The sequence below is a fragment of the Anolis carolinensis genome, chromosome 6, assembly GCF_035594765.1.
Source record: "Anolis carolinensis isolate JA03-04 chromosome 6, rAnoCar3.1.pri, whole genome shotgun sequence".
In the NCBI taxonomy this organism is placed as follows: domain Eukaryota; kingdom Metazoa; phylum Chordata; class Lepidosauria; order Squamata; family Dactyloidae; genus Anolis; species Anolis carolinensis.
Window position 1 is genome coordinate 109,517,648 of NC_085846.1, and position 26,506 is coordinate 109,544,153.

General features: G+C 43.2%; 1 protein-coding gene across 1 annotated transcript in view; it reads left to right on the top strand.

The window, feature by feature from the left end:
- Nucleotides 1-4,410: 4,410 nt before the first annotated feature.
- The window catches only part of paxip1 (PAX interacting protein 1), a 37,008-nt gene continuing 14,912 nt past the window's right edge, over nt 4,411-26,506 (top strand). The window contains exons 1-12 of the mRNA XM_062983930.1: nt 4,411-5,018; nt 8,237-8,371; nt 9,201-9,244; nt 9,813-9,876; nt 10,483-10,596; nt 11,689-12,321; nt 14,901-15,708; nt 16,730-16,824; nt 17,309-17,404; nt 18,916-19,053; nt 19,341-19,462; nt 26,268-26,452. Coding sequence (XP_062840000.1) covers nt 4,854-5,018; nt 8,237-8,371; nt 9,201-9,244; nt 9,813-9,876; nt 10,483-10,596; nt 11,689-12,321; nt 14,901-15,708; nt 16,730-16,824; nt 17,309-17,404; nt 18,916-19,053; nt 19,341-19,462; nt 26,268-26,452 — 2,599 coding nt within the window. The 5' untranslated portion in view covers nt 4,411-4,853. The remainder of the gene's footprint in view (nt 5,019-8,236; nt 8,372-9,200; nt 9,245-9,812; nt 9,877-10,482; nt 10,597-11,688; nt 12,322-14,900; nt 15,709-16,729; nt 16,825-17,308; nt 17,405-18,915; nt 19,054-19,340; nt 19,463-26,267; nt 26,453-26,506) is intronic.

Sequence of the window (26,506 nt, forward strand, 5' to 3'; positions counted from 1 at the left end):
GCAGCCAGGCTTTGAATCTGCAAGGCTATTCAATGTTAATCAAGCTGACCAGTTTCAATGTTCACATTTGCTTCAAACAGAAAATAGTTCTTTCTCCCACCCTGGACATTATTCCACAGATATATAAACCCTACTTGCCTAGTTTCCAAGAAACTCCACAACCTCTGAGGATGCCTGCCTTAGATGTGGTTGAAATGTCAGGAGAGAATGCTTCTGGAACATGGCCATACAGCCCGGAAAACTCACAGCAACCCAACTGCAGAAAGGTTTTAAAGATGTGAAGCAATTTTCAAAAGGGATTTATATATGTGTTAAAATTGTGAATACAGAAAACTGGGTACTACAATAAGAAATGAGTTAAAATACATGATGTTGTCATTTCCTACAACTGATACAAGAAGAAAGCTTATCAGTAACTGAATGAGTCTCCTACTATTTATCATATTCGACACCTAAAGCAAGGCTTCCTTCCACTTTTTCTTGGAGTTCAATAGGAGATAAGGTAAATGTTTCCTAGGCAAATTTATCATTATATTTAATCCAAAAGAAAACATCTGCAGCTCAGAGAATAGTAAAAGTTATAAGTGGGTCTTCATGTCTCACTTATTTAAAACATAAGGGCTTTTCTGTTTCATCTCTCATTATAACTCTTGACTTCTATTTGTTGGTTTTTCTGCCTCCTTTTCTTTGTTCTCATCTTATTAAATATCCATTCCTCCTGATGGAATTAAACTTTGCGCTGAGATCTCTATCATAATTGGCCAAGAAGTGAAGTTTCGGCTCAGACTGACATTTTATTAATGGGATTTTCCTCCAACTGCAGCACCCTGCCCTGCCTTGGTTAACATCTGATGCTTTAAAGAGGCTTGTCAGGTTGATGGGATTTTAAATATCAAATGGATCTCTTATTTTCCCTGATTTGTCATGCTGAATAAATATTGGGAGACAAAAGGGCTTTATTCCAACACTGACAGTGGACTTATCAGGTTAATTTTTAATGTTTTTTTGCTTATGCAAAAGTATTTGCCATCAGAAAAATTAAAACTGATTTTTTTTACAAGGGAAGTAAAATTGCATCATGCATCTTTGATTGGGCGTGCATCTACACCAGGCATGGGCAAACTTTGGCCCTCCAGGTGTTTTGGACTGCAACTCCCACAATTCCTAACAGCCTACAGGCTGTTAGGAATTGTGGAAGTTGAAGTCCAAAACACCTGGAGGGCCAAAGTTTGCCCATGCCTGATCTACACTGTAGAATTAATGCAATTTGACACCATGGAATCATTAGAATTGTAGTTTTGCAAGGTTTTGTATCTTCTCTGCAAAAGGGTGCTGGTTCCTCAAACAACTCCCATGATCCCATAGCATTGAGACATGGCAATTAAAGTGGTGTCAAACTGGGTTTATTCTACAGTTTCCAGTTCCCCCAACCCCCCCCCCCCCCCGACATCAAATTTCGGCATATCAGGTATGTGTGCCAAGTTTGGTCCAGATCCATCAATGTTTGGGTTCACAGTGCTCTCTGGATGTAGGTGAACTACAACTCCTCCAAATCAAGGTGAATTTTCCCCAAACACCTCCAGTATTTTTTGCTGGTCATGAGAGCTCTGCCAAGTTTGGTCCAATTCCATCTTTGGTGGAGTTCAGAGTGCTCGTTGATTGCAGGTGAACTATAACTCCCAGTACTTACAACTCCAAAATGTCGGCTGGCTAAGAATATATCTTAGCACTTTATTCCACGCTGGTTCTGTTATCCATGGTTGCACATCCTGCCCCTTCCATGCAACTTGAATAGTTCCACTTTTGCTCTGTAATTGATATGTTTTTGAACTGTCTTATGTTTTAAGTTATTTTAACTTTTGTAAGCTGTGTTATTGTACTGTGGTTTTATTGTGTTACTATTTTTATTGATATAATACTGTTTTGGGCTTGTTCCAGCGTAAGCTGCCTCGAGTCCTTTGGGAGATGGAGCGGGGTATAAATAAAGTTTTATTATTATTATTATTATTGACACAACAACATTGTATGACATAGCAAACAAGATAGATATGCTGGATTTCGTATCACAAAATCACATCGAACACTTCTCAAGTGATCCCAGTAGGATGGCCTTTTGCAGTTGGCAGATCGTGATTTTGTCAATGTCTATTGTTTCCAAATGCTGACTGAGATCTTTTGGCACGGCACCCAGTGTGTCCATCACCACCGGGACCACCTGCACTGGTTTCTGCCAGAGTCTTTGAAGTTCAATCTTGAGGTCCTGATAGCGGCTGGGTTTTTCCTGTTGTTTTTCATCAATTCAACTGTCACCTGGGATGGCAACATCAATAATCCAAACCTTTTTCTTTTCCACAACTGTGATGTCTGGTGTGTTGTGTTCCAGAACTTTGTCAGTCTGGATTCAGAAGTCCCACAGTATCTTTGCATGCTCATTTTCCAGTACTTTTGCAGGTTTGTGATCCCACCAGTTCTTTACTGCTGGCAGGTGGTACTTGAGGCATAAGTTCCAATGAATCATTTAGGCCACATAGTTGTGCCTCTGTTTGTAGTCAGTCTGAAATTTTCTTACAGCAGCTGAGGATATGATCAATGGTTTCATCACCTTCCTTGCACAGTCTGCATTTTGGGCCATCAACTGATTTTTCAATCTTGGCCTTAATTGCCTTTGTTCTGATGGCTTGCTCCTCGGCTGCAAGGACCAGGCCTTTTGTCTCCTTCTTCAGGGTCCCATTCGTGAGCCAGAGCCAGGTCTTCTCCTTATCAGCTTTTCCTTCAATTTTGTCAAGGAACTTTCCATGCAATGTTTTGTTGTGCCAGCTGTCAGCTCTAGCTTGTAGTGCGTTTTTCTTGTACTGGTTTTTTGTCTTCTGTGCTTTGAGGAGTTTCTGATTTTTGACTTCAATCAATTATTATTATTATTATTATTATTATTATTATTATTATTGTGGTAGTGTGTTCGTTTTAAGATATTTTAAATAATTGTTTTGCTTTGTTTTAATCTTGTGATTTGTATTGTGCTTGAATTGTACATCAAACTGATGTTTTTAGGGCATGTGAGCCACCCTGAGTCCCTTGGGGAGATGGAGGTGGGTTATAAGATTATTATTATTACTCCCCCAAACATATTGTTTTTGTGATTAATCACTATGCTTTAATTATGTTCAGTTTGTAACAATGAAAGTACCTCCTGCATATCAGATATTTACATCATGATTCATAACGGTAGCAAAACTAGTTATGAAGTAGCAACCAATATAATTTTACGGTTGGGAGTCACCACAACATGAGGAACTGTATTATGAGGTCCTGGCATTAGAAAGGTTCAGTGTTCCTGGTTGGAAAGTGTGATTTCCTGTTTAATTGTGCTGTACTTACTTTGGAAGTGGTTGTTATATTTCGGAAACTTTGTTTTTATCGCCACAACTATGCTGAATAGGTTGAGATTCTATTATATTCATTGAAAAACTGCAGCAAAATGTGCTGCAGGATGATGTGTCTCCTGCACAAAGTTTTGGCAGTTTAATAAACTTTCCCCATGATTTCATGACAGAACCAATTAGGGACTGGCATTTATAACCCAGGAACAAAAAGCACCAACCACCCTCCAGACAACCCATAAAAGCTGGTCTGTCTGAAATGCAGGGTTTATGATCCCAGGGCCAATTAAGCCTGGAATTGCAGGGACATCTGGGCGTCTGGCTCCATCCAGCCTTTGAACTGGCCATAAAGCTCACACTACTTTCTGTCTTGTTTTTTTGGGAACCCTCTTAGCACCAAATCACCTTTGGGCGGATAGAGGTTCTGACTCCTTGCAGCTTGAGTCGCTTTCCCTCCATTCCTACCCCTTTTGCGCGCTTTCCAAAGGATCCTGGGAGATGTAGTTCGGAAAGGCTATCGCCTGCCTTAACAAGAAGTCTTTGCTTCCCTTTCAGAACTACACTTCCCATGATACCCTTCGAGACCAAATGACAGTACAGTATCAACCTTATTCCGGCGTTCGGGAGTTTTGGACTCCGTTTCCCATAAATCCTGGCCGTTTCCCAAACTGGCGGAGCCCTCTGGGAGTTGGAGTCCAAAACAGACGCGCGAGACGACTTTCCTGAGGCGGGAGATCACAGAAGGCAGAGCCAAATCATATGGGCGGGGCCTACGGCTCGGCCTCCCTACCTTAAGGAGGCGGGATTAGGAAGAGTGCATTATGCCTATAGAGAGGGGTATATCCGAACTTTCTCATGCTTATTTTTAAAATATGGCGAGTTCATTCATAAAAAAATATCAATTTCTTAGAAAGTTTAAGTTCTACTATAATTCTGGAGTATTATTGAAAAGACAGTCGTAGAGATTGACTTTTTTTTAAAAAAAAATCTATATCTCTCCCCCCATTCTTGGAAGAAATGGTTCGCTCCGCAAAAAAAAGTAACCAGAGGAGGTGGAGTCAAAAATAGTGGGCGGAGTTTACGGTTTAGGCCTCACTACCGGTTGTTATTCCTAAAGAGGCGGGAATTGGAAGAGTCCATTTTAACAGGAAGGGGGGGGATTCGAAATTTTCTCCACTTGTTTTTTTTTAATTGAGATATCGTTTGTCAAGAAAGCGGGTAGTATTAGAAGTTAGACTTTCTACTGTAATCTAAGAGTGTCCCGCCGGATGTTGGGAAACAAATGAAATATTTATTTTGAGGCCACCATTTTTCCTCCCCCCCCTTTTTTCCTGCTGATTAAGAGAGGTGGTTCGCCCCGCAGCGCGCGCCCTGCTCCCGCGGTTTGGAATGGAGTAAGTGCCTGGCGGGGGGAGCGAGGCCCTGAGCCGCCTTTTGGGAGAAGAGCCTGAGAGATCGAAGCAACTGGACGGAACCATGGCGAAAGAGGAGGGGGAGGAGGAGGAGAAGAAAAATGAAGAGGAGGAGGAAGAGGAGGAGGAGAAAAAGAAGGAGGAGGAGGAAGAGAAGGAAGAACTGAAGGTTCCCGAGGAGATGTTCAAAGATGTCAAATTCTTCGTCGTGGGAGACATAGACCCTAAGGTACCCTCGCTTTAGCTTCCTTTCTGTATCCCCCCCCCTCTTGTTCAATGGGCTGTTCCACTTGGATCCTTATCTCCCCTCCCCCCACGCTCTGCCACTCTCAGCGCCTTCTCTCTTTTCCCAAGAGGGGAGGGAGCGCTCGAACTCGAGGCGGACGGTTCCATTGTCTTTTTTAGAAGGGGGGGAGAAGGAGACATGAGCAATCTTTTCCCCCAACTGACTTTTAATATATATATTTAATTTGTATACTCCTCTCTTCTTGGCAGGGTAGGCCCTCAAGCTGAGAGAGAGATTGAAAAAGGGACGAAACATGACAGTGTGACGGGAAAGGGCATGATGGGTTTCCCCCTCTCCTCTGATTGGGTTGACAAGGCAGGTTTCCCCCCTTGCGCATGCGTGGTTCGCTTCCCTGCTTGTGGCCCTTCACCAGTAGGCCTCTGGCTTTTTTCCTGTCAGTATAATGGGAGCAGTTCCCTTGTCTGGGATTGGACACACGGCTTTGCATTCATTATATAGTAGAGTTCAGACCTGGGCCAACTTGGGCCCTCCAGGTGTTTTGGACTTCAACTCCCATCATTCCTAACAGCCGGTAGGCTGTTAGGAATGGTAGGAGTTGAAGTCCAAAACACCTGGAGGGCTCAAGTTGGCCCAGGCCTGATCTATATACTGACAGCTTCTGGATGATGCTGAAATCACAGGTTTGCAGCTTGGGAGTTCTAGATTCAGCAGCAATTCGCCCGCACCTTAAGAAGCCAGACTTGGCTATGGGGGTGCTGTCGGGGGTGCTTTGAATGCGATTTCCTGCTTCTTAGCAGGGGGTTGGACTGGATGGCCCATGTGGTCTCTTCCAACTCTACTATTCTATGATTCTATGATTCTATGGTAGTCCACGCTCTTGTTACATCTCAAATAGACTACTGCAATGCACTGTACTTGGGGCTGCCTTTGAAGACTGTTCGGAAGCTTCCAGTAGTCCAGATTGCTTACCAGAACGGTGTACAGGGCGCATACAGCCCACCCGTTATGTCAGCTCCACTGGCTGCCAGTCTGCTATCGAGCACAACATTTTAAGCAAAACACTATTTATTTATTATTTATTTACTACATTTATATCCCGCTCTGCTCACCCCGAAGGGGACTCAGAGCGGCTTACAAATCAAATGAACAAATAATATATTATTAGCATAGCACAATATAAGCATTAAATTACTATATTGTACTATATCATTATATGGTAATATTACATTTAATATATAATTAATATTATATTGTATTATTATTAGTAGTATATTATATTCCATTATAATATTATTGGGTTGTTGTATGTCTTTCGGGCTGTTATTAATATTATATGTATATACAATATATTTATAAATTATTATAAATTATATATATATATGTATATAAAATTAGCATAGCATGTTACTATGGCACAGGAGACAAGATGGAACTATCTTCCTGGCTCTCAGGTTGGTATGATGTTTACTAGGGCCTAGAAAGCCCTAAACGGTTCTGACCCACCTTATCTGTCCAAACATATATCTTCCCGCAAACCAGCTTGAGCGTTAAGATCTTCTGGGGAGACCCTGCTCTCAGTCCCACCTCCTTTGCATGCACAACTGATGGGGATGAGAGACAGGGTCTTCTCAGTGGTGGGCCCTCAGTTATGAAACTCCCCAGTGATATTAGATCAGCCTCCTAGGTGTTTGAGGAGCAGCATAACCACATTGCAATATACTTTTATGGAATCGACATAAATGAAGCAGCCTGGATGACGACTACGGGGTTAGTTGCTATGTTTTAACAGTTTTGTTTGTATTTATATGTTTTATTTTGATTTTAATGCATGATGTATGGTATTTGTATGTTTTTATTGTAATACGGCAGGGCATGAGAGAAGCTTCCCACAGGGATGGTAAAACATCAAAACATCCAGGCGCACCCTGGGCAACGTCCTTGCAGACGGCCAGTTCTCTCACACCAGAAGGGACTTGCACTTTCTCAGGTTGCTCCTGATACGAGAAAAAAAATGCAATATGGCATTGGATGATTGTGAAAACTGTAAGCCGTTCTGAGTCCCCTTCGGGGTGAGATAGAGTGGGGTAGAAATATAGTAAATAAATAAATAATATAGATCAATTTCAATCTGGTTTCAGGCCCTGCTAGGGGATGGCTTTGATCACCTTGGTAGATGAACTATGCAGAGAGCTAGGCAGGGGGAGCGTGTCCCTGTTGGTTCTCTGAACCTCTCAGCAGCCTTTGATACCATCAACCATGATATCCTTCTGGGCTGCCTGATTGGGATGGGACTGGGAAGCATTGTCTTACAGTGGCTCCAGTCCTTCCTGGAGGGATGGACCCAGAAGGTGGTGCTGGGGGACTCCTGTTGGATCTCATGGCTGTTTTTCTGCGGGGTCCTGCAGGGTTCTTTTTTGTCCCCCCATGCTGTTCAACATCTACATGAAGCCGCTGGGAGAGATCATCTGGACTTTTGGGGTTTAGTGCCACCTGTACGTAGATGACACCCAACTCTACTATTCGTTTCCACCAAAAGACAAGGAAGTGGCCCAGATCCTGAACCGGTGCCTCTCAGCAGTAAAGGACTGGATGCGGACAAACAAATTGAAATTTAATCCAGACAGTTTGTTTCCAAGCCCAATTCAAGGAGCTGGTTTTGACCTTTAAAGCCCTAAACAGTTCAGGCCAACCTGCCTGAACCCTAAGATCATCAGGAGAGGCCTTACTCTCTCTTCCGCCACCATCCCAAGTACGGTTGGCTGGGATGAGACAGAGGGCCTTCTCGGTGACCACTCTGCTCAGGAACACCCTCTCCAGGGAGATCAAAATAGCACTCTCCCTTCTATCATTCAAGCAACAGCTAAAAACTTTCTTATTCAAGCAAGCCTTCAGCGATTAAACCTCACGCTGAAGAGACAAGAAGGCTTAAGGGCGGCTAAGGATAACAAAATTAATGTATCTTGTTTTTAAATGTTTATTTATGTACTATGTGATTGTTTACAATGTTTATTTATTGATACATTGACAGAGTTTGATTTTGTACTGTATTTTAAAATGTTAGGAGCCACTTTGGGTCCCCACTGTGGGAGAAAAGATGCATATAATTACATATTTTTTATTGTTGTTGTTGTTGTTGTAGTGTGAAACACTAGATTTTCCTTATGACAGTTTAAAGTTTAAACCCGATAGTTGTCTTTCAGGTTATTCAATTTCTGAAAGATGGCAAAGGAAAGGAAGTTTCTTACAACGCACTAGCATCGCACATCATTGCAGAAGATGGAGACAATCCAGACGTGAGTGAATCTCGTGAGGTGTTTGATCTTCCAATTGTAAAGGTGAGTGTGGACAGCTGTGTAGTAAACGTCACTCATCACTGCAGTATACTTCATTTTAAGGAAAGGGGTTTCAGGAATATCAGTATCTTATTCCTTTGCCATGCATGAAACAAATGCTTTGTTTAGGGTCAGGATGGAACCACTATAAACCTTGTCACACATGCTTCGTGACTGAACCCTAAAAATCCAGCTGCTACCGCCAAAAAAAAGGTCTTAAGTTCTGTATTTTCCATATACAGTGTATGAAGAAAACAATTGCAACATTGAATGCACTGGATTCAATTTCCTTTACTTAGAAAGTTGGACTTGTTGAATGTTTTTATGTTGAATGTTTTTATATTGTGGAATGATATTTTAAATTGTAAGTCGCTCGGAGCACTCTGGTGGAGAGCGACTAATTAAGAAATAAAGTGAAGTGAAGTGACTAGGCATATTAGTGTCACCAGTCATCTTGTATATAAAGATAGGATGTAGACCCTTTGTGTCGACACATACAGGTTGTATTTCCCACAGAAGATTTGGAATTCTAATGTGGTAGGAAGGACTGTGGCTCATCTTGGCATGGAATGGTTTCACATTCTAGTTCAATTCCTCCAGGATGAGCTAGGAAGATTTCTGCCAGAAAATTTCGGAATGTTGCCAGTCAGGGTAGACAATATTGAACTAGATGCCTCAATGTCATTATAAGCTTTGTATGAATGTGTGTATGCTTTATATGAGTTGTTAACTTAAATTTGTTATGTATTCATTGAATAAGGACAACTGTTGTTACGTGGTGATGTACATTTGTTGCAAAGCACTTACCAGATTAATTTTTAAAACTTTTTAGCCTTCCTGGGTGACTTTGTCTGTTCGTTGTGGAGCTCTTCTGCCGTATCCTTTTCCAGTTAAAATGTAAACAATGTTGAGTTATGCTTACTTAAAAATTTCACAAATGTACTCAGTGGGTATATGGAAGGGGAATTCCTGCTCAGTGAAGATGTTTGCAAGTACAAGTGGTGATTTATTCATTTGCTTTTCATTGTGCTGTTCTTTGAAATATTTGAATAAACTGAGATTGTAGTTTTTCCATACCTTGTATTTGATTGTGAGCATTCTTGTTTTTATTTCTTAATAACTATGTATGATTAATTTTATGTTAGGCCATGTCTTTCCTTAAAAATTAGAAAATAAACAGGCTGGAAAACCCAGGAATAGACTCTGGTTGCCCAGCTTCATTCAGTACATTATGGCAAAGGTGGGACTCTAAATATAATTTTTCAGAACCAAGCTGTTTAATCGCTTTACATAATAGCTTCAAATGTATTGCCATGATTTCAGTGGAATTGGGCGCTTCAAGAATTAGATACTAGAATATTTTATGAGGCAACTATCAAAAATGGTATCTTTTAAAGTGTTTGAAAATTTCATTTGTATTTTTGCCTTGACTTCATTTTGTCAGAGTAAATGGCTTTTCCCCAGAATCCTGTCAGATCTTTTTTGGTGTTGTTGCTTGTCTATCTCAGGTAAGTTGTTCAAGCATTTAGTTAAATGTGTACTATGAACTCCCATTTGTTTCTGAATGTTGTTTTTGTGTGCCTTCAAGAAATTTCCGGCTTATGTCAGCCCTAAGGCTACCCCATTATGGAGTATTCTTATCAAGATTTAGTCAGAGGGAGTTTTGCTTTTTGTTATAAATGATTTTTATTGAAAATTTTTACAGGGGTTACAGCTAAAGGGAACGGTAGGGAATGGAATTTAAGGTAAGATAAGGGAAAGGTAAGAGATAGGGGGGGGGGTGGGAGATTAAACTAAAGGGGGTGTGGGGAATGGGGGGTGGATGGATACCTAGTATATGGTGTTGGTTTGGGATACTGGGGACGGGAAGAGCATAAGGGAAAAGTAGGCTGGGGGAGGAAAGAGACCCTACTCAGGAGGTGGGGGGAGGGTTAGACTTCCGCTCTTCTATCTTCCGCTTATCATCTTCTTTGTGTTATCTTCTTAATTCTTCCTCTATATATTCTTCAAATTCCGACCAGTCCGTTTCCTTCATGGCTCTACCTGCTTTTTGATGAACCTGAAAGATTTTCCTAATTAGTTGGTATTAAAACAATTTTTATATTTTCTGATAGGTTTCCTCTGAAGACCGGAGTATGCTGTGGGCCATGATTACATTTTATGGTGGGGATTGCTGGCTCAGCCTCAATAAAAAATGCACTCATTTGATTGTGCCTGAACCAAAAGGGGTAAGTATTTTATTATGTTTCATTGCTTTGCTTTGTTTTGCTTTGCCAAGCTAGAAGTAGTTTGGCTTCTGCTAAGAGAAATTGTACCTTGCCTATGTTTTCAAAATGTGGAAAGATCAACAGTGTTTCTCTGTTGAAGACTCTGAATATCTTCAAGAAGATTTTGACAAAATTGCCGAGGAAATTTGAAAGTTCTTGGAAGCAGAGTATTGAGTCTCCTTGTATTTTTTTAAGAGGCTGAAAGTTAGATAGGGATAAATTAACACATTTGAGCTGGGAAAGTTTCAGCCTTTTCTTTTGAAAAACTCAATATATTTATTTATGTATTTAAAAGGAAGTATTTTGCTTTGTGAATGTTCTGATGTTGAATTGAACACTTATTTATACAGGTGGGCATTGCCTATTTAGAATGGTATAACATGAGTACAGATTAAACTGAGTAGTACAGTTGCATCTGGATGTATGTTCCATCAAGGCAACTTCAGCTTTTTGTCATTATTGTTGTAATACTTCTGCTTATTCCTACCATTTAAACTTGCAGTCTGTGCTTATAGACTGAAACACTGCTTCTCATTCAGTATTTTTGATAGCAGAGTCACTGTGATTTTTTCTTGCTATCTATTAAATGTTTAGTTTATCACTTCTCAGCATACTAGGGGATTTTGTGCATCATAAGGTGATGCACAATAGGTAGAAATAATTAAAAACAGTTGCAATCGTTCAGGACCAAATTGATATACTAACTACTGTAGTTTTGGTAATTAAAACTTCTCTAGGAAGGGTTGCTTGGGTACCTACTGTTTTAAAATTTCCTAATACATAGGAATTAGTTTTTCATCCCTAAAGGCCAACTAAGAATGCACTAATATGTAACAATTGAAAGAATAGGTTAGACTTCAAAGGGTATTGGACTGATATTAACGTACTTTAGTATCTTTTAAAAACATTATAATTCATTTCAGGAAATGTGTCATCTTAGAAACCAGGCAGATAACTGTACTGATATAATACAGTCTTTAAAATAAATTTAAAGTTTCCTGAATTTATAATTTTTCCAACTGTAATTGCAATTCAACTTCCTGTCCTTCCCAGGAAAAATTTGAATGCGCTTATAAACAAGAGAACATTAAAATTGTGACTCCCGACTGGGTTTTAGATTCTATAGCTGATAAAACAAAAAAAGACGAGGCTCCTTATCATCCCCGATTAATTATATATGAGGAGGAAGAGGAGGAGGAGGAAGAGGAAGAAAATGAAGAGCAATATTCACCAAATGAAGGGAGTACAGATGAAAAATTATCAAGTCCAGCATCTTCTCGAGAAGGATCACCTTCAGGTGACCAAGCTTTTTCTCCTAAATCTGTTGCTGCTGACAAAACAAAAGGCGAATTGATGTTTGATGATTCGTCAGACTCTTCTCCTGAAAAACATGAAAGAAACTTAAACTGGACACCTGCTGAAGTTCCACAGACTGCTCCAGCGAAGTGTAGATTGCCGCCAGGGAAGGATTCGGGATTGATTAACTTGTGTGCAAATGTCCCACCAGTTCCAGGCAATATTTTGTCCTCTGAGATCAGAAGTAATATAATGACTTCAGTACAAAACCCCACAAGCTCTGGGCGTCCAGAAATGATGGCAACATGGAGTCCAGCGGTACGGACACTACGAAATATTACTAATAATGCTGATATTCAGCAGGTTAATAGGCCGTCAAACGTAGCACATGTAAGTATGGCACCCTTTGCTTGAAAGTGAATTAATTCTATCCTATTTCTATAAAATATAAATACCAGCAGTTCCCGAGTTACAAACATCTGACTTACAAACCACTCACGAATAAGAATGGGGAGGAGACAACAGGAAGTGAGAGAAATCTATCTCTCAGAAGGGAAATTTACTCCTGGAAGAGTTATCATGGGGAAAAGATATTGCCACTGAAACTTTATCCCCAGTCCTTGTTTCCACAACAAGCCAAATTTTTCAAAATCCAATTCTCACAGGGACAGAAAGTGAAGTGAAATCTTCTGAATAGGGACACAGAAAGTAAAACAAACACCACAGGGGTGTCAACCCTTCCTTATGCTGTATATATCTGGAGTTAAAGTCAAAAAATCAACCTGTTTTGACTTGCATACAAATTCAACTTAAGAACAAATCTATAGAAACTATTGCATTCGTAACTTGGGGACTGCCTGTAACAAATTGAACATAAGTACATTTTGCTTCCTGTTCCAATATTGCTTTTTTAAAAAAAGTTCTGAATTAAGTGAACTCGATACTAATGCATATTGCTTATTACTAATGACAGTTTTCAGTTTAGACAATGTCTGAAATTGACATTCATTTGGTTGTATACCATCTTAACTTTTTAAACCAGTTGTAACCTACCCAATGATTTAATATGTTTTTAATCTCCTTGAGTTATTTTATTGTTTGAAACAGTTTTAAAAGTGGCATTGTATGCTACCTTGAAGTCTTACAATGTAGTGTGAGATTTAATTATTTTAAATGGTCATTGCTATAGCGTAATCCTCCCAGTCATCCCACGGCCTGTGTATTGCATTGCTTGTAGTGTGTGGAAATGCAGAAATGAAATGCAGGCTTTGATAGTATCATCTATAAACAGCAGATTTGTAGCATAATTCTGTATTTGGTTAGACAATATTTATTAGTCCTGTTTAGTTGATCTTTATTTGAGGGAAGAAAGTTTTGCTGTAGGGCTCTCCTTTTTAAAATAATGTAACTTGCAGATATTATTGCACCATTAGATTAAAAGATTCCTTCCTACTGCCTTCCACTTCTTTCTAGCTGTCACTACTTTCCCCATTAATCCACATTAATCCCCTCTCAACAAGGAGGAATGACACATTTAGTAAGGCTGATCATAAGTTTGCTAAATATTGCACTACTCCATTCATTCTTACTACCCCTAGAAGGCAAATAATATATCCTTCACATCTGTGTCAATGATAATTATTTGTGATAGCACACATGATCAGAGGCTGCACTGATTTTCTTGCCTTTACTTGGCATGAGCATTCAAGAGAAAGCAGGAATATCCATGTTTAGAAGTGGTGAGGAAAATATGTGATCTGAATGTCCTTGTTTTGGGGAAAGTACAGCCCCATAGCCTTGAGCCTTGGCTTTAAATAATCTTCTCTTTTTTTAGAAAATCGAACCCTATATAGGATATTTAATCAGTTCTCTTTTAAAAAGTTTTGTAGAATAACTTTATGCTCATTCATAAAAAAGAGCATTTTAATTAAATATAACCCTAGTTATGTAATATACAAAGGTTTGTAGGAATACCTAGCAGCCTTGTGCACAGATCCATTTTATCCGTTTTTCTTTGGCTTGTTCAGCTTCTCCAGACAGTCGTAACAGCAAGGGCTCAGCCACCTTTTTTTTTTTCCTCCTGAAATGGCCCACTTGGCTGTGGGCACGGCTTCTTCCCTTCTATTTGGGAGTATGTTTTGCATGCTTCCTTAACCCCGTTGTCCAAACCCTGGCTCCCTTGAAGGGAAGGGAAGGATCCCAGGAAGGGTGCTTCCTTAACCCCATTCCTCAAACCCTGGCTCCCTTAAAGGGAAAAAAGAAAAGGAGCCAAGGAAGGATGCTTCCTTAACCCCGTTCTTCAAATGTAAGCCTCCTTGAAAGGAAGAAAGGAAAGTTTCACAGGAACGGAAAGGGGAGCCTTTTAAGTTCCCCATTGTTGCCAGTTGGCCAGATCTTCCTGGATCTTTTAGCTGACTAGCCGAAAACAGATTTTTCTATTAGCCGATTTTTGGGAGGCTCCTGAAAATGGATCTGGGTATCCAACAAAATATAGATACCAAAAACAGATTGCCCTCCAGCCAGATTGCACAAGCCTAATCTGTAGCAAAGCAGAGTGCAGTGTAGCCAGTACTCCATGTGAGCTTATGGTAGGAAACATAAGTAAAAAATATGCTCTGATAAGATTAAAATAAGGTAAAACCTCACTTTTATTGTTGCAGTGAATACAACTCAAATAAGAGAGTAGTTAGACAAAATAAAGTTATCTAACTTTGGTAGAAGAGTCTGTAATGGTGATGCTGATGTATCTGCAGAGAAGGCTCATGGTGCTCCCATCTCAAACTAAGAATAAGAAACACTCTAAAGCAAGCATGGGCAAACTACGGCCCTTCAAAACACCTGGAGAGCTGAAGTTTGCCCATGCCTGCTCTAAAGACTTTTAAGAAAAGGGAGATGTGACCTCTACCGGTTTTATGTTCTTGCATTTTCAAGAAGACATCCTTTACAAGGATTGTTGTTGTTTTTTGTAGATCTTGCAGTCACTTTCGGCACCTACGAAAACGTTGGAGCAGCAGGTAAACCACAGCCAACAGCAGGGACATTCAAATGCAGTTTTGCTTAGCCAGGTTAAACTGGCCCCAGAAACACACTTATTGCAACAGCAGCACCAACCACAACAGCACCAACCTCAGCAACAGCAACAACAACAGCAGCAGCAGCACCACCCCCTCTTACATCTTCAGCCCCAGCATATCATGCAGTTGCAACAACAGCAGCCCCAGCAGCCTCAGATTACGCAGCAGCCTTTCTCGCAGCAGCCTCATCAGTTTGTCCAGCAGCAGCAACAACAGCAGCAGCAGCAAGTTCATCAGCACCAGTTTTCCCAGCAGCAGCTTCAGTTTCCTCCACAACAGCTACATCCGCAACAACAGATGCATCGGCCTCAGCAACAGTTGCAGTTTCAGCAGCAGCAACAGCATGCCTTGCAGCAGCAGTTGCATCAACTACAGCAGCAACAAATGCAACAGCAGCAGTTGCAACTGCAGCAGCAAAACCTCCAACAACTGCAGCAACAGCAGCATCAACAGCAGCAGCAGCAGATGCAACAACTACAGCAACAACATTTGCAGCGCATGCAGCAGCAACAGCAGATGCAAAACCAGGCATCGCAACACCTGACTCAGGCACCTCAGACTCAGACACTACAACAGCATCAGGTTTCTATTCAGCAGGCACAGCACTTACAGCATCCACAGCAGCAGCAACAACAACAGCAGCAGCAGCAGCAGCAGCAGCTTCAGTCTCATCAGCTATTTGGACATGATCCATCCGTGGAGGGTTTGTGATCCATCTTGTTAAGAGCAGGGGATGAAGTCTAAGATTATTTGTTTTAGGCAGCTTTCTGTTTTTAATTTTTTTAATTGAAAGTTTTAAAATACATTTAAAATTACAAAGATTAGAAACAAAAATTTATAAGAAACTGAAATATAATATAAATAAAAGTTTAAAAATGCAGAGCAAAAGCAAAGAGAAAACAAGTGACTTGAAATCTTCATGTCGGTGGTTATGTATACATAAGTTATTTATGCCTCCCTTGCTAAAATCTCCACATAATCCCTTTCATGTGATAAAATGTCCCTTGTAGTAGTTCACATTTTCAACATTCATTAGACACCCCTTTATACATTCCATTTTTCCTGTTTTGTGACTAAGGATATACCCACACTGTAGGATTAATGCAGTTTGATACCACTTTAATGGCCATGACTCAATGCTATTAATTATGGGAGCTGTAGTTTAATAAGGTCTTTAGACTTCTCTGCCAAATAGTGCTTGTGACTTACCAAATCACAACTCCCAGGATTCCGTAGCATTAAGCCAAGCATTTATTCATCTGAATAACACTTGTGTAAGAGAAATCTTGGGCACATTAATGTGCTCGCATCCTGGTTTCTATCCACAGTGTTCTCATATTATTTAGGATCCACATAGTAATTTTCACAATGCACCTTAATTTAAGTGAAGAGCAATCCTTGCATGCTGTGCCTTCAATTAATATAAAATGGATTAAAGAAAGTAAAGCAGACATAGCTCTTGGAATCACAATAATACACACTGAGGCCCCAGTCTTCTGAACAGCTGCATTTGCAGGATACCCAGTACATCTAGATGACCTTTGTCCCAACATTCATCACTTGCTTACTTAGAAAAGGTGGATTGCAATCTAGGAACAAATAAAACAAACACAGTTAATTTTTTAAAAAACCCATAGCTAGTAATAAGATAGTAATTGCTCAATGAGCAAATGCTCACAGAGAAATTATGTAGAAGCATATTCATTCTGTTTCTTTTATTCCAGTTCCTGAAGACTATTTCTTACTGGGTTGTGTCTTTGCAATGGCTGATTACCCTGAACAGATGTCTGATAAGCAGCTGTTAGCAACATGGAAACGGGTAACTATGACTCTTGTCAATCTTAATTTTCCACATCAGTTTTTCAGACTGTCTTAACAAAAAAAAACTATTTTACAAATAAATATGTTCTCTTAATAGCGGTTTATTTATAAGACTGACACATTCCGTTCATTGCCAGAAATGTAATAGATTTTTCCTTTGTGGATGAGCCCTGCTAATCATGCAAATCTCATTCTCTCTGCCCTCTTTATTTCCCTTTCCTCTGCTGGCTAGCTTTAATCACTATTTTCACCTATCTTCATTATCTTTAATATTTAACATCCTGCTGCCAAAAATGTCTCATAACTTTATAGTGTTTTCCCCCCAGTGTACTAATAAATTCTTTCTTAAAGATTGCTTTATAATAGGCAGTCTTTTCAAGCAAGTTGCCTATTTAAACTGTGAGATATATGTAAAGTAAAAAATAATTATTGAGAGGAATTGTTAGCTACATCAGCCTTATGCATGCTTTTTTCTATTCTAGATAATCCAAGCACATGGTGGCACAGTGGATCCTACACTCACAAATCGTTGTACACATCTTCTCTGTGAAAGCCAGCTCAGTAATATGTATGCTCAGGTAAAACAATATTGGGTATGCTGCCCCATTATTTCAATAAGAAATTGGGTGATATAAAAGTCAGTGAGAAAGCATTCCATGGATGGATTGCTCCCATGAAAGATGGTTGCTCTTAATAGCAGCTTTTAGGTGTTGAATGTAGATAATTAAATCTATCCCACTGGATGAAACTTTTTGTAATTTGAATAGGATTGTTCAGATTAACTGTCCTTATGAAGCAAGTAATTCTTGTTGTTCTTTAGCAAATGAGAAACTGTAATAAATAGTTACTGCTTTAAAAAGTCAGTATTTATCATGTCAAAAGTGAACTGAGAATAGTTATAATGTATAGAAAAAAACACAAACAAAGTTAAAAACTTGGCATTATACTAAATGTCCTTTGACCAATAGCTGGCCACTTGGAGTGCCTCTGGTGTTGCTGTAAGAAGGTCCTCCATTGTGCATGTGGCAGGACTCGGACTGCATTGTAATAGGTGGTCTGTGGTTTCCTCTTCTCCAAACTCGCATGTCATGGACTCCACTTTGTGGCCCCATTTCTTAAGGTTGGCTCTGCACCTTGTGGTGCCAGAGTGCAGTCTGTTTAGCACTTTCCAAGCCACCCAGTCTTCTGTGTGCCAAGGGGGGAGTTTCTCATCCGGTATCAGCCGCTGATTGCGGTTCCAGGTTTTAACCTGCCACTTTTGGACTCTCACTTGATGTAGATCTTAGAAAACTTTTTCTTGATTTAAGGCATTGGTATGCTGGCTGATATTGAAACAGGGGATGGGCCAGAGATGTCACTGCCTTGGTCCTTTCATTATTGGCTGCTACTTCCCAGTGGATGTCAGGTGGTGCAATACCAGCTAAACAGTAGAATTTCTCAAGTGGTGTAGGGCGTAGACATACTGTGTTAATGCAATATGTCTCATTAAGGGCCACATCCACTGTTTTAATGTGATGAGATGTATTCCACACTGGGCATGCATATTCAACAGCAAAAGTCAGTAAACCCACATCAGTGATGCTCCTGACATCTAAATAATCAGATATGTCAATATAATAGTACATACGGTGCCCCTCTTTAAACATTAGGCAATCCATTTATTTCAAATTTTTTAAAAAATTAAAAATCAGTTATAACAAGCTTTATTTGCATTTAGTATCTACTGTATTACTGCCAGTAATATATACAATATATTTACATTGTAATTAATAAAAAGCATACATTTATTTCACAATAATTTTAATTGTATCTTTTCCCACTTGCTTTTATTTTTTCAAATGTCATTCTACTTATAAAAAATAAATTATAGCTTTATAGTAGATAGGACCCCTTTGTCTCTTGGCAACTAATATTTTTAGACCCAGTCTGTCACTGACAGAGTACTATCATCTTAATTTAGTTTTAAAGCATGACAGTTAAAAGCTTTGTAAATTAAATAAATCTTTTCAAAATGTTATTCTACACTTCTAAAATAGAATTTAATAACTTAAGAAGCAGCACCGTGTATGTGTGTGTGTGTGTTTTGCAGGCACTGAAAGAAAGGAAGAGATGTATCACTGCTCACTGGCTGAACTGTGTGATAAAAAAGAAGAAAATGGTGCCACCCCATCGAGCACTACATTTTCCAGTTGCATTTCCACCAGGAGGAAAACCATGTTCTCAACATGTAAGGAAACTGTATATCTAGTGTTTGGTTTGAAAGGCTCATATCTACCAGGAGGAGAAGGCCAATGGAAATTCCATAAGTGTTTTTATCAATCAGAAGTGAATGTAGTGGGTCTGCTTTAGTTGACACACTATTCTCATTGTTCACACTGAAAAAGGGCCAAGAAAGATTTGTACTTCATGCTTGTAAACTGTTCCAGCTTCATACTTTGGGAAATTAAGATTACTTAACAGAACTTAATTGGAATGTCTGTAACCCATACAATCTAACGTTCTTTTCTGTTCCAGATAATCTCAGTGACAGGCTTTGTCGACAGTGACAGAGATGATCTGAAGTTGATGGCCTACCTGGCAGGTGCAAAATACACAGGCTATCTTTGTCACAGCAATACAGTTCTCATCTGTAAAGAGTAAGTGTTGCGTATATTATGTAGTACAATTCTGGTGTCGCATATATGACTACTGTAGTACAATTCTTTCTTTGTTTAGGCAGCTTACTCTAGCACACCTTTTTCAGAATAAAACAGCAATTTTCATTTAACATGATCTGACAAGTAGTACTGGGAATGCTCAGTTACATCAGTTTAGTGCCTCCAAATGTTTTGATTGCATTTTTCAGAATAATGGACCATTTGGAAGCACCTGTTAGGGCAACAGTGAGTTACATTGTTAAGCCATACCATAGTCTGAATGTTTTCTTTTTAGTCATTAAAGGGTACTTGCATCTAAGGTCTCATCTACACTGCCATATAATGCAGTTTAACTGCATTGAATTGCATTATATGAGTCCAGACTGACCATGTACATTCTCAACATGATAAAAATGTGGCCAGGCAAACAGTAACCTCACTTTTTCTTCGTGTACTCTGTGAATTCACACTAATGGAGAGGCTGCGCCTGCGCAGGTCCCAACGGAAACTCTTCCCAAGCTGAAGTTTAAATTTTGGCGGTAGCCACGCCCCTCCGTCCCCGGAGGGCATATAAGGCAGCCCTCGGCGTGTCCTCCTCAGTTCCTTTTTTTCCGCCGCAAGGTTCACTTCGGATTCTCATGTCTACGACTCGCTTCAAGCGCTGCACTCAGTGTGCCGCTAAAATTCCTGACTCCGACGGCCACGCCAAGTGCCTCTACTGCCTTGGAGAAGCACATGTCGTCGGTACCTGCCGTTTCTGCCTGGCCCTAACGGCCCAGGCTCGCAAAAATAGAGCCGCGAGGCTTAGAGCGGCGCTCTACGAAAAATCGCTCGCTCCTGAACCCGCTCCGTCGACTTCGGGCACGAAGTCGCCGCGTAACCCGGAACCGATGTCGTCTTCAGCGGCTAAAGCCCCTTCGGTCTCGTCTAAGGCGTCCAGAGCCTCCAGGTCGTCCAAGGTCGCTAAACCACCGTGCACTCTCACCACGACCACGGTGTCGACACGTTCTGGTCGGGTCGGCCCTTCCTCGACGTCGAGCTCGGTAGCTTCCGTTTCCTCGGCTCGATCCCAGCTCGGGGCTCCTCCATCGACCTCCGCGATGAAGATCGCCTTTAAAAGGGCTCATGAGGAAGCTCGTCGGACCCAGTCCGACTCAGCAATGATCCCTCCCACACCGGGTAAATCCCTGAGGGTTCCAACAAAACAACCGCTCGCTAAGAAGAGGGCAACCCAGCGCTCTTCCTCTTCTGCCTCCTCCAAGATGGATGCCCCTTCTTCGGCAACTTCTTCTAGAAGGTCTTCTCCGATCGCTCCCGCTCAGCGACCTCGCCAGCCTTCTCCTCACCAACTCTCGGACGGCGAGTTGCAGGACTCACCCCACCACTCCACTCAGACAGTGGTCAGGGTCCCATCTCCTCGACCTGCTGCTTCTCATCGTTCATCTCGTCAGCAGCTCTTTCCCCCGACCTCGACACCGGAACGGGGTAGACAAACCACTCGCCTGGCTCGAGCGGTCCAGGCTTCGGCCTCCAAACAAACTCGGCCGCAGATAGCTCCTGCTCTTGAGGCGGTGCCGCCACCAGAGACTGTGTTGTCATCTCCTCCCCAGTCCCCTCAAGGGGCTGGGGACGATGAGATAGATATTGATCGCCCGGATTCTGCTCTCTCGGCCTCGGTGGTATCCTTAGGCCTCGATCTCTCTCCTCCCCATGATGCCTATGAGGTGGATCCTCCTTCGCCTACCGACAACATTCGGGCTTTCTCCGAGCAAATGATTAGAATGGCTGATGCCCTGGGTTTAGAAATTAAACAGACTTCCAAAGCAGTAACTGACCCGGTTTTCAAACGGGTCCAAGCCCAGGCCCCTCCAGCCACGCTGTTGCCGTTCTTACCCTATCTCCTCGATGTTATCCAATCTTCGTGGAAAACCCCCTCCTCGATCCCTCCTACCTCGAAGAGAATCGAGTCCTGGTATCGTACGGATGACGACACCTTAGAATGGCTTAAACACCACCCCGACCCGAACTCCATGGTCGTGAAGGCCTCTCAGTCCTCCGGTCGTGAATCCACTACCCCTGCAGACAGAGAGGGTAAAAGGTTCGACGCGGTTGGCAGAAAACTCTACTCCGGAGCCCTTCTACTTTGTAGAATGGCGAACTATGGGGCCTGTATGGGGGCATACCAGCAGATCCTCTGGGAAAAAGCTCAGCCCTTCTTCGCGAAGTTGTCTGACGAAGACCGGTCGGTCATGTCCACCCTCCAGCAGGAGGCCGATTCCTTAGCGCATCATCAAATCCAGATGGCTAAGCATACTGGCGACACGGCCGGCAAGATGATCGCCCACGCCATTGCCATTCGCCGCCACGCCTGGCTGAGATCTTCCGGTTTATCTTCTTCTTCGAGGCAGGTCATCGAGGACCTCCCCTTCGACGCCATGGGCCTCTTTAATGCTGGCACCGATGACAAACTTAAAACCAACCATGATTTTAAAGTTCTGGCCACTAAATGCGGCGATCAACCCCAGGCTCACCGCACCAAGTGGTTTCCTCAACGCTTTCGACGCTTCCCGCCTCCTTCTTACCGCCAGCAATCTTTCAGACGTCCCTCGGTATCGAACAACCAAAATCGCCAACAGCCCCGTCGGGCTGCACAACCTCAAAGACAACGCGGCCGGGTCACCCCCACCGCTGGTCAACCTATCCGGCGTTCCTGACGCCATCTCTCCTTCCAGAGACTCTTTCTCCGGTACCGATGTCGTTCTCACTCCTCCGCACCCCTCTCCCCCACCAAATCAACCTCATGGTCTCTTTATAGACCGCCTGGCTCCTTTCTTTCACCGATGGAAATCTATTACTTCAGATGCCTGGGTTCTAAAAATTGTCCAAGAAGGCTATGCCTTAGAATTCGAGGAACTCCCTCCCACCGGTCAGGTCCTTCTCTCCAACCCCTCTCAAGAAATTCTCGCAGAGGTCGACACCCTCCTCGCCAAAGGGGCTATTCGGCCTTCTCCATCGGCACAGGACCCTCAAAGCTTCTTCTCCAGGTACTTTACGGTCCCGAAGAGGGGTGGGGGCCTCCGCCCAATTCTGGACTTACGCATGCTCAATGTCTTCATATGCCCAACCAAGTTCAGGATGGTCTCCATCGCCTCCATCCTCCCGATGCTTCACCGCGGAGACTACTTCGTGTCTATAGACCTCCGAGACGCCTATTTCCACGTGGCGATTCGAGAAAACCACAGGCGCTTCCTCTCTTTCAAGATCCTCGACCAAACCTACCAGTTCACCGTTTTACCCTTTGGCCTCGTTACCGCCCCAAGGGTCTTTACCAAAGTCGTCGCTGTCGTGGCTGCCCACCTCCGGCTCCAGGGGATCACAGTTTTTCCCTATCTAGACGACTGGCTTCTGGTCGAATCCGACCCTGTCCTACTCCGTCGTCACGTCGACTACACCCTCTCTCTTCTAGACTCTCTCGGTCTCCAGTTAAACCACGACAAATCTCACCTCAACCCGTCGAACAAAATCCGCTTCATCGGCGCCCTGTTCGACTCAATCGCTCAGTCTGTCTCGCTCCCGCTCGACAGGTTTCTAGCTCTCCGTCAACAAATCATCTTCTGCGAGACCCACCGAAGGGTTCGGGCCCGATCCATCCAAATACTGCTGGGCCACATGGCCTCCACAGTCCTCACGACCCCGTTCGCCAGGCTCCGTCTCCGGCCCCTGCAGAGGTGGTTCATAGATGTTTTCAAGCCATTTCGCCACCCCAACTCGAGGTTTCTCTCGGTCCCGCCTCATGTTCGTCGGTCGCTCCTTTGGTGGAAGTCCCTCTCCAACGTCTGCAGGGGTCTTCCGTTCCACTCGGTTCCTCCCTCGATCACCATAACCACAGACTCATCCAATTTCGGCTGGGGAGCCCACATGAAGGGCCTCACTGTTCGAGGCCTCTGGTCTCCTTCCGAAAAGGCCAATCACATAAACTTTCTCGAACTCCTTGCTATCTTCAAGGCTCTGAAAGCCTTCTCCCGCCTGATCTCCCAAAGATCTGTCCTCGTACAGTCAGACAACACAGTAGCAGTATTCTACATCAACAAGCAGGGCGGCACGGGCTCAAGGAAGCTGATGCTTCTCTCCTCCCAGCTGTGGCATTGGTGCATAGCCCGCAACATCCAAATCTCGGCGATTCACCTTCCCGGGATCCAAAACAACTTGGCAGACGCCCTCAGCAGAATGACGACGTCCTCCCACGAGTGGATGCTCGACCCCGAGACTCTTCTTTCTCTCTTTCTCAAATGGGGTTTCCCCACCCTAGACCTCTTCGCTTCTCCCCAGAACGCTCAGCTGCCTCGGTACGGGGCAAGACTTCTCCCGTCCTCCTCTCCAGGCTGCCTGGGAGACGCCTTCCTTCTGGACTGGTCGGCGGAACCGATCTATCTCTTTCCGCCCTTTCCTCTGATACCGAAGGTCCTCCAGAAGCTCCGGTCGGTACCGATGTCGGCGATCCTGATAGCGCCAGCCTGGCCTCGTCAACCGTGGTTCCCGGCTCTTCTTCGTCTTTCCAAGGCGACCTTCTTCACTCTGCCTCTTCTACCACACCTCTTATCCAGAGAGAACGGCCAGATTCTACACCCGGATCTCCCCTCTCTACATCTCACTGCTTGGAGGATTCTCGCCTGACCTCCCTCCCGCAGAACTTACAAGAGGTCCTCCGCGCAGCTCACAAGCCGGCTACAACCAGGGCCTACACTTATAAAGTCTCTCGCTTTCGTTCCTTTCTTCGCTCCCGAGGAATCACTGCTTTCCCAACCTCGGTACCGATTGTGCTGGACTTCCTTATGTCTCTAGCAGAGCAAAAACTTTCTCTTGCCTCTATAAAATCTTACCTGGCTGCTCTATCCTGGTGCTTTCAACAACATGGTAGACCATCATTGTTCTCCGACCACCTCGTCAAGACCTTCTTGAAAGGATACAACAACATCTGCCCACCGGCCCAACCTCCTACCCCAGGATGGAGCCTCGAGCTTGTCCTTTCCCAGCTCACTGCTTCTCCTTTCGAACCCTTGGCCTCGACCGACCTACGTCTCCTTTCCTGGAAAGTTGCCTTCTTGGTGGCCATAACCTCAGCGCGCAGACCCTCGGAGCTGGCGGCCCTTCGGGTTGATGAACCCTACCTCCGTTTTCATCACGACCGCGCCGTTCTCCGTCCGGACATCACCTTCCTCCCCAAGGTGGTCTCGGCCTTTCACCTTAACCAGGACATTGTCCTTCCCGCCTTCTTCCCGGACCCCTCGTCTTCCCTCGAGCGGAGACTGCACCTCCTTGATGTGCGTAGAGCACTTCTTTTCTACCGGGACCGTACTAAGGACATTCGAAAGACCCCAAAACTTTTTGTGGCCCATGCCCCAGATAAACTGGGCAATCCTATTTCTTCTCAAAGACTCTCACACTGGATTGCTCAGGCCATTGAACTGGCCTATGAACTAGCCAAACGGCCTCCCCCCCCGTCGGTTCGCCCGCGTTCGACAAGAGGTCTCTCCACGTCGACTGCCTTTCTAAGGGGCATTCCACTAGACTCTATTTGCAGAGCAGCAATCTGGTCCAACCCCCTTACATTTGTGTCTCACTATAGGGTAGACCAAAGGACTTTAAAGGACTCAGCCTTTGCTAGAGCAGTTTTATCCTCATGCTTGTCCTAAACCTTCTGCTCTTACGACTTCTCTATGGCTACCCCTTCTTCTCAGGTGCCTCTCTTCATTGTTTTTTCTCCTGTTCAGTACATGTTTGCACTGTTCTCTGACAATTTGTGCCTTATTGTTACTACCTTCTCCCTTGGAGAATGATGTTCCTGCCTACACATGTGCTCTTACAAGGGTTATATCATGCCTTACCGGTCTGTTCTCGGTATTTGGTGTGTATTGATGCAATACCTTATTGGGTCCTCGGACCATGGTTTTTTCATGTTTTTTCATGTTTTTCATGTCTAATAAACATATGTTTGGACAGTTTCTCGTTGTCAGGGTTTGCTTAGCCCGCCTCCGAGACTTAAGCTTGCTAGTCTCCATTAGTGTGCATTCACAGAGTACACGAAGAAAAAGGACAGGTTGCTTACCTGTAACCATGTTTCTTCGAGTGTACTCTGTGAATTCACACAAGCCCGCCCTTCCTTCCCCTCTGGCAAACCCTCTTCCTTTCTCGTTGCCTTAGCGGCGTAGGAACTGAGGAGGACACGCCGAGGGCTGCCTTATATGCCCTCCGGGGACGGAGGGGCGTGGCTACCGCCAAAATTTAAACTTCAGCTTGGGAAGAGTTTCCGTTGGGACCTGCGCAGGCGCAGCCTCTCCATTAGTGTGAATTCACAGAGTACACTCGAAGAAACATGGTTACAGGTAAGCAACCTGTCCTTCTCCCTGCGGCTGGCAACTAAGGATGGAGCTGCCGGATCGGGGCTTCATCCTCTGGCCGGGTTTCTCCTCATGTCGTTGGCACTTTTCCAAAAGCCCGGTTCTCTCCCTCAGACTGGGCCTCAAAAGGGGGGGGGGCGAAATGGGATGGATGGGACTTCGAAGAGGTGGTGCATGCACACCCTAACTCCATCCCCTTAGGTCTAGAGTGGTGGTTGTGCACTTCTACAAAGTCTAATGACAGCCTCGAGCCTCTGCAATTCAGTTCGAAGTTCAAACTCTATGCCACAGCAACACGTGGCCAGGCACGGCTAGTAAATTATATATAAAAAAATGTGGAATGGATGTTAGCACATTCTGAGATGTCTAGTTACCATTAATATGGTTTTTTTTTTGTCCCTGAAAAGGCCTACTGGCTTAAAATATGAGAAAGCCAAAGAGTGGAGGATACCATGTGTGAATGCACAGTGGCTTTGTGATATATTACTTGGGAATTTCGAAGCATTGCGGCAAATGCAGAACAATCGATACACAGTGTTCAACCTTCAAGAACCACTTGCTCCTAACCAGCATCTAGTTCTAAACCTGCTCGGTAAGAGAAGCTACCAGATGGGGAAAAGATGCAAAAAAGAAAAAGAAAACTTTA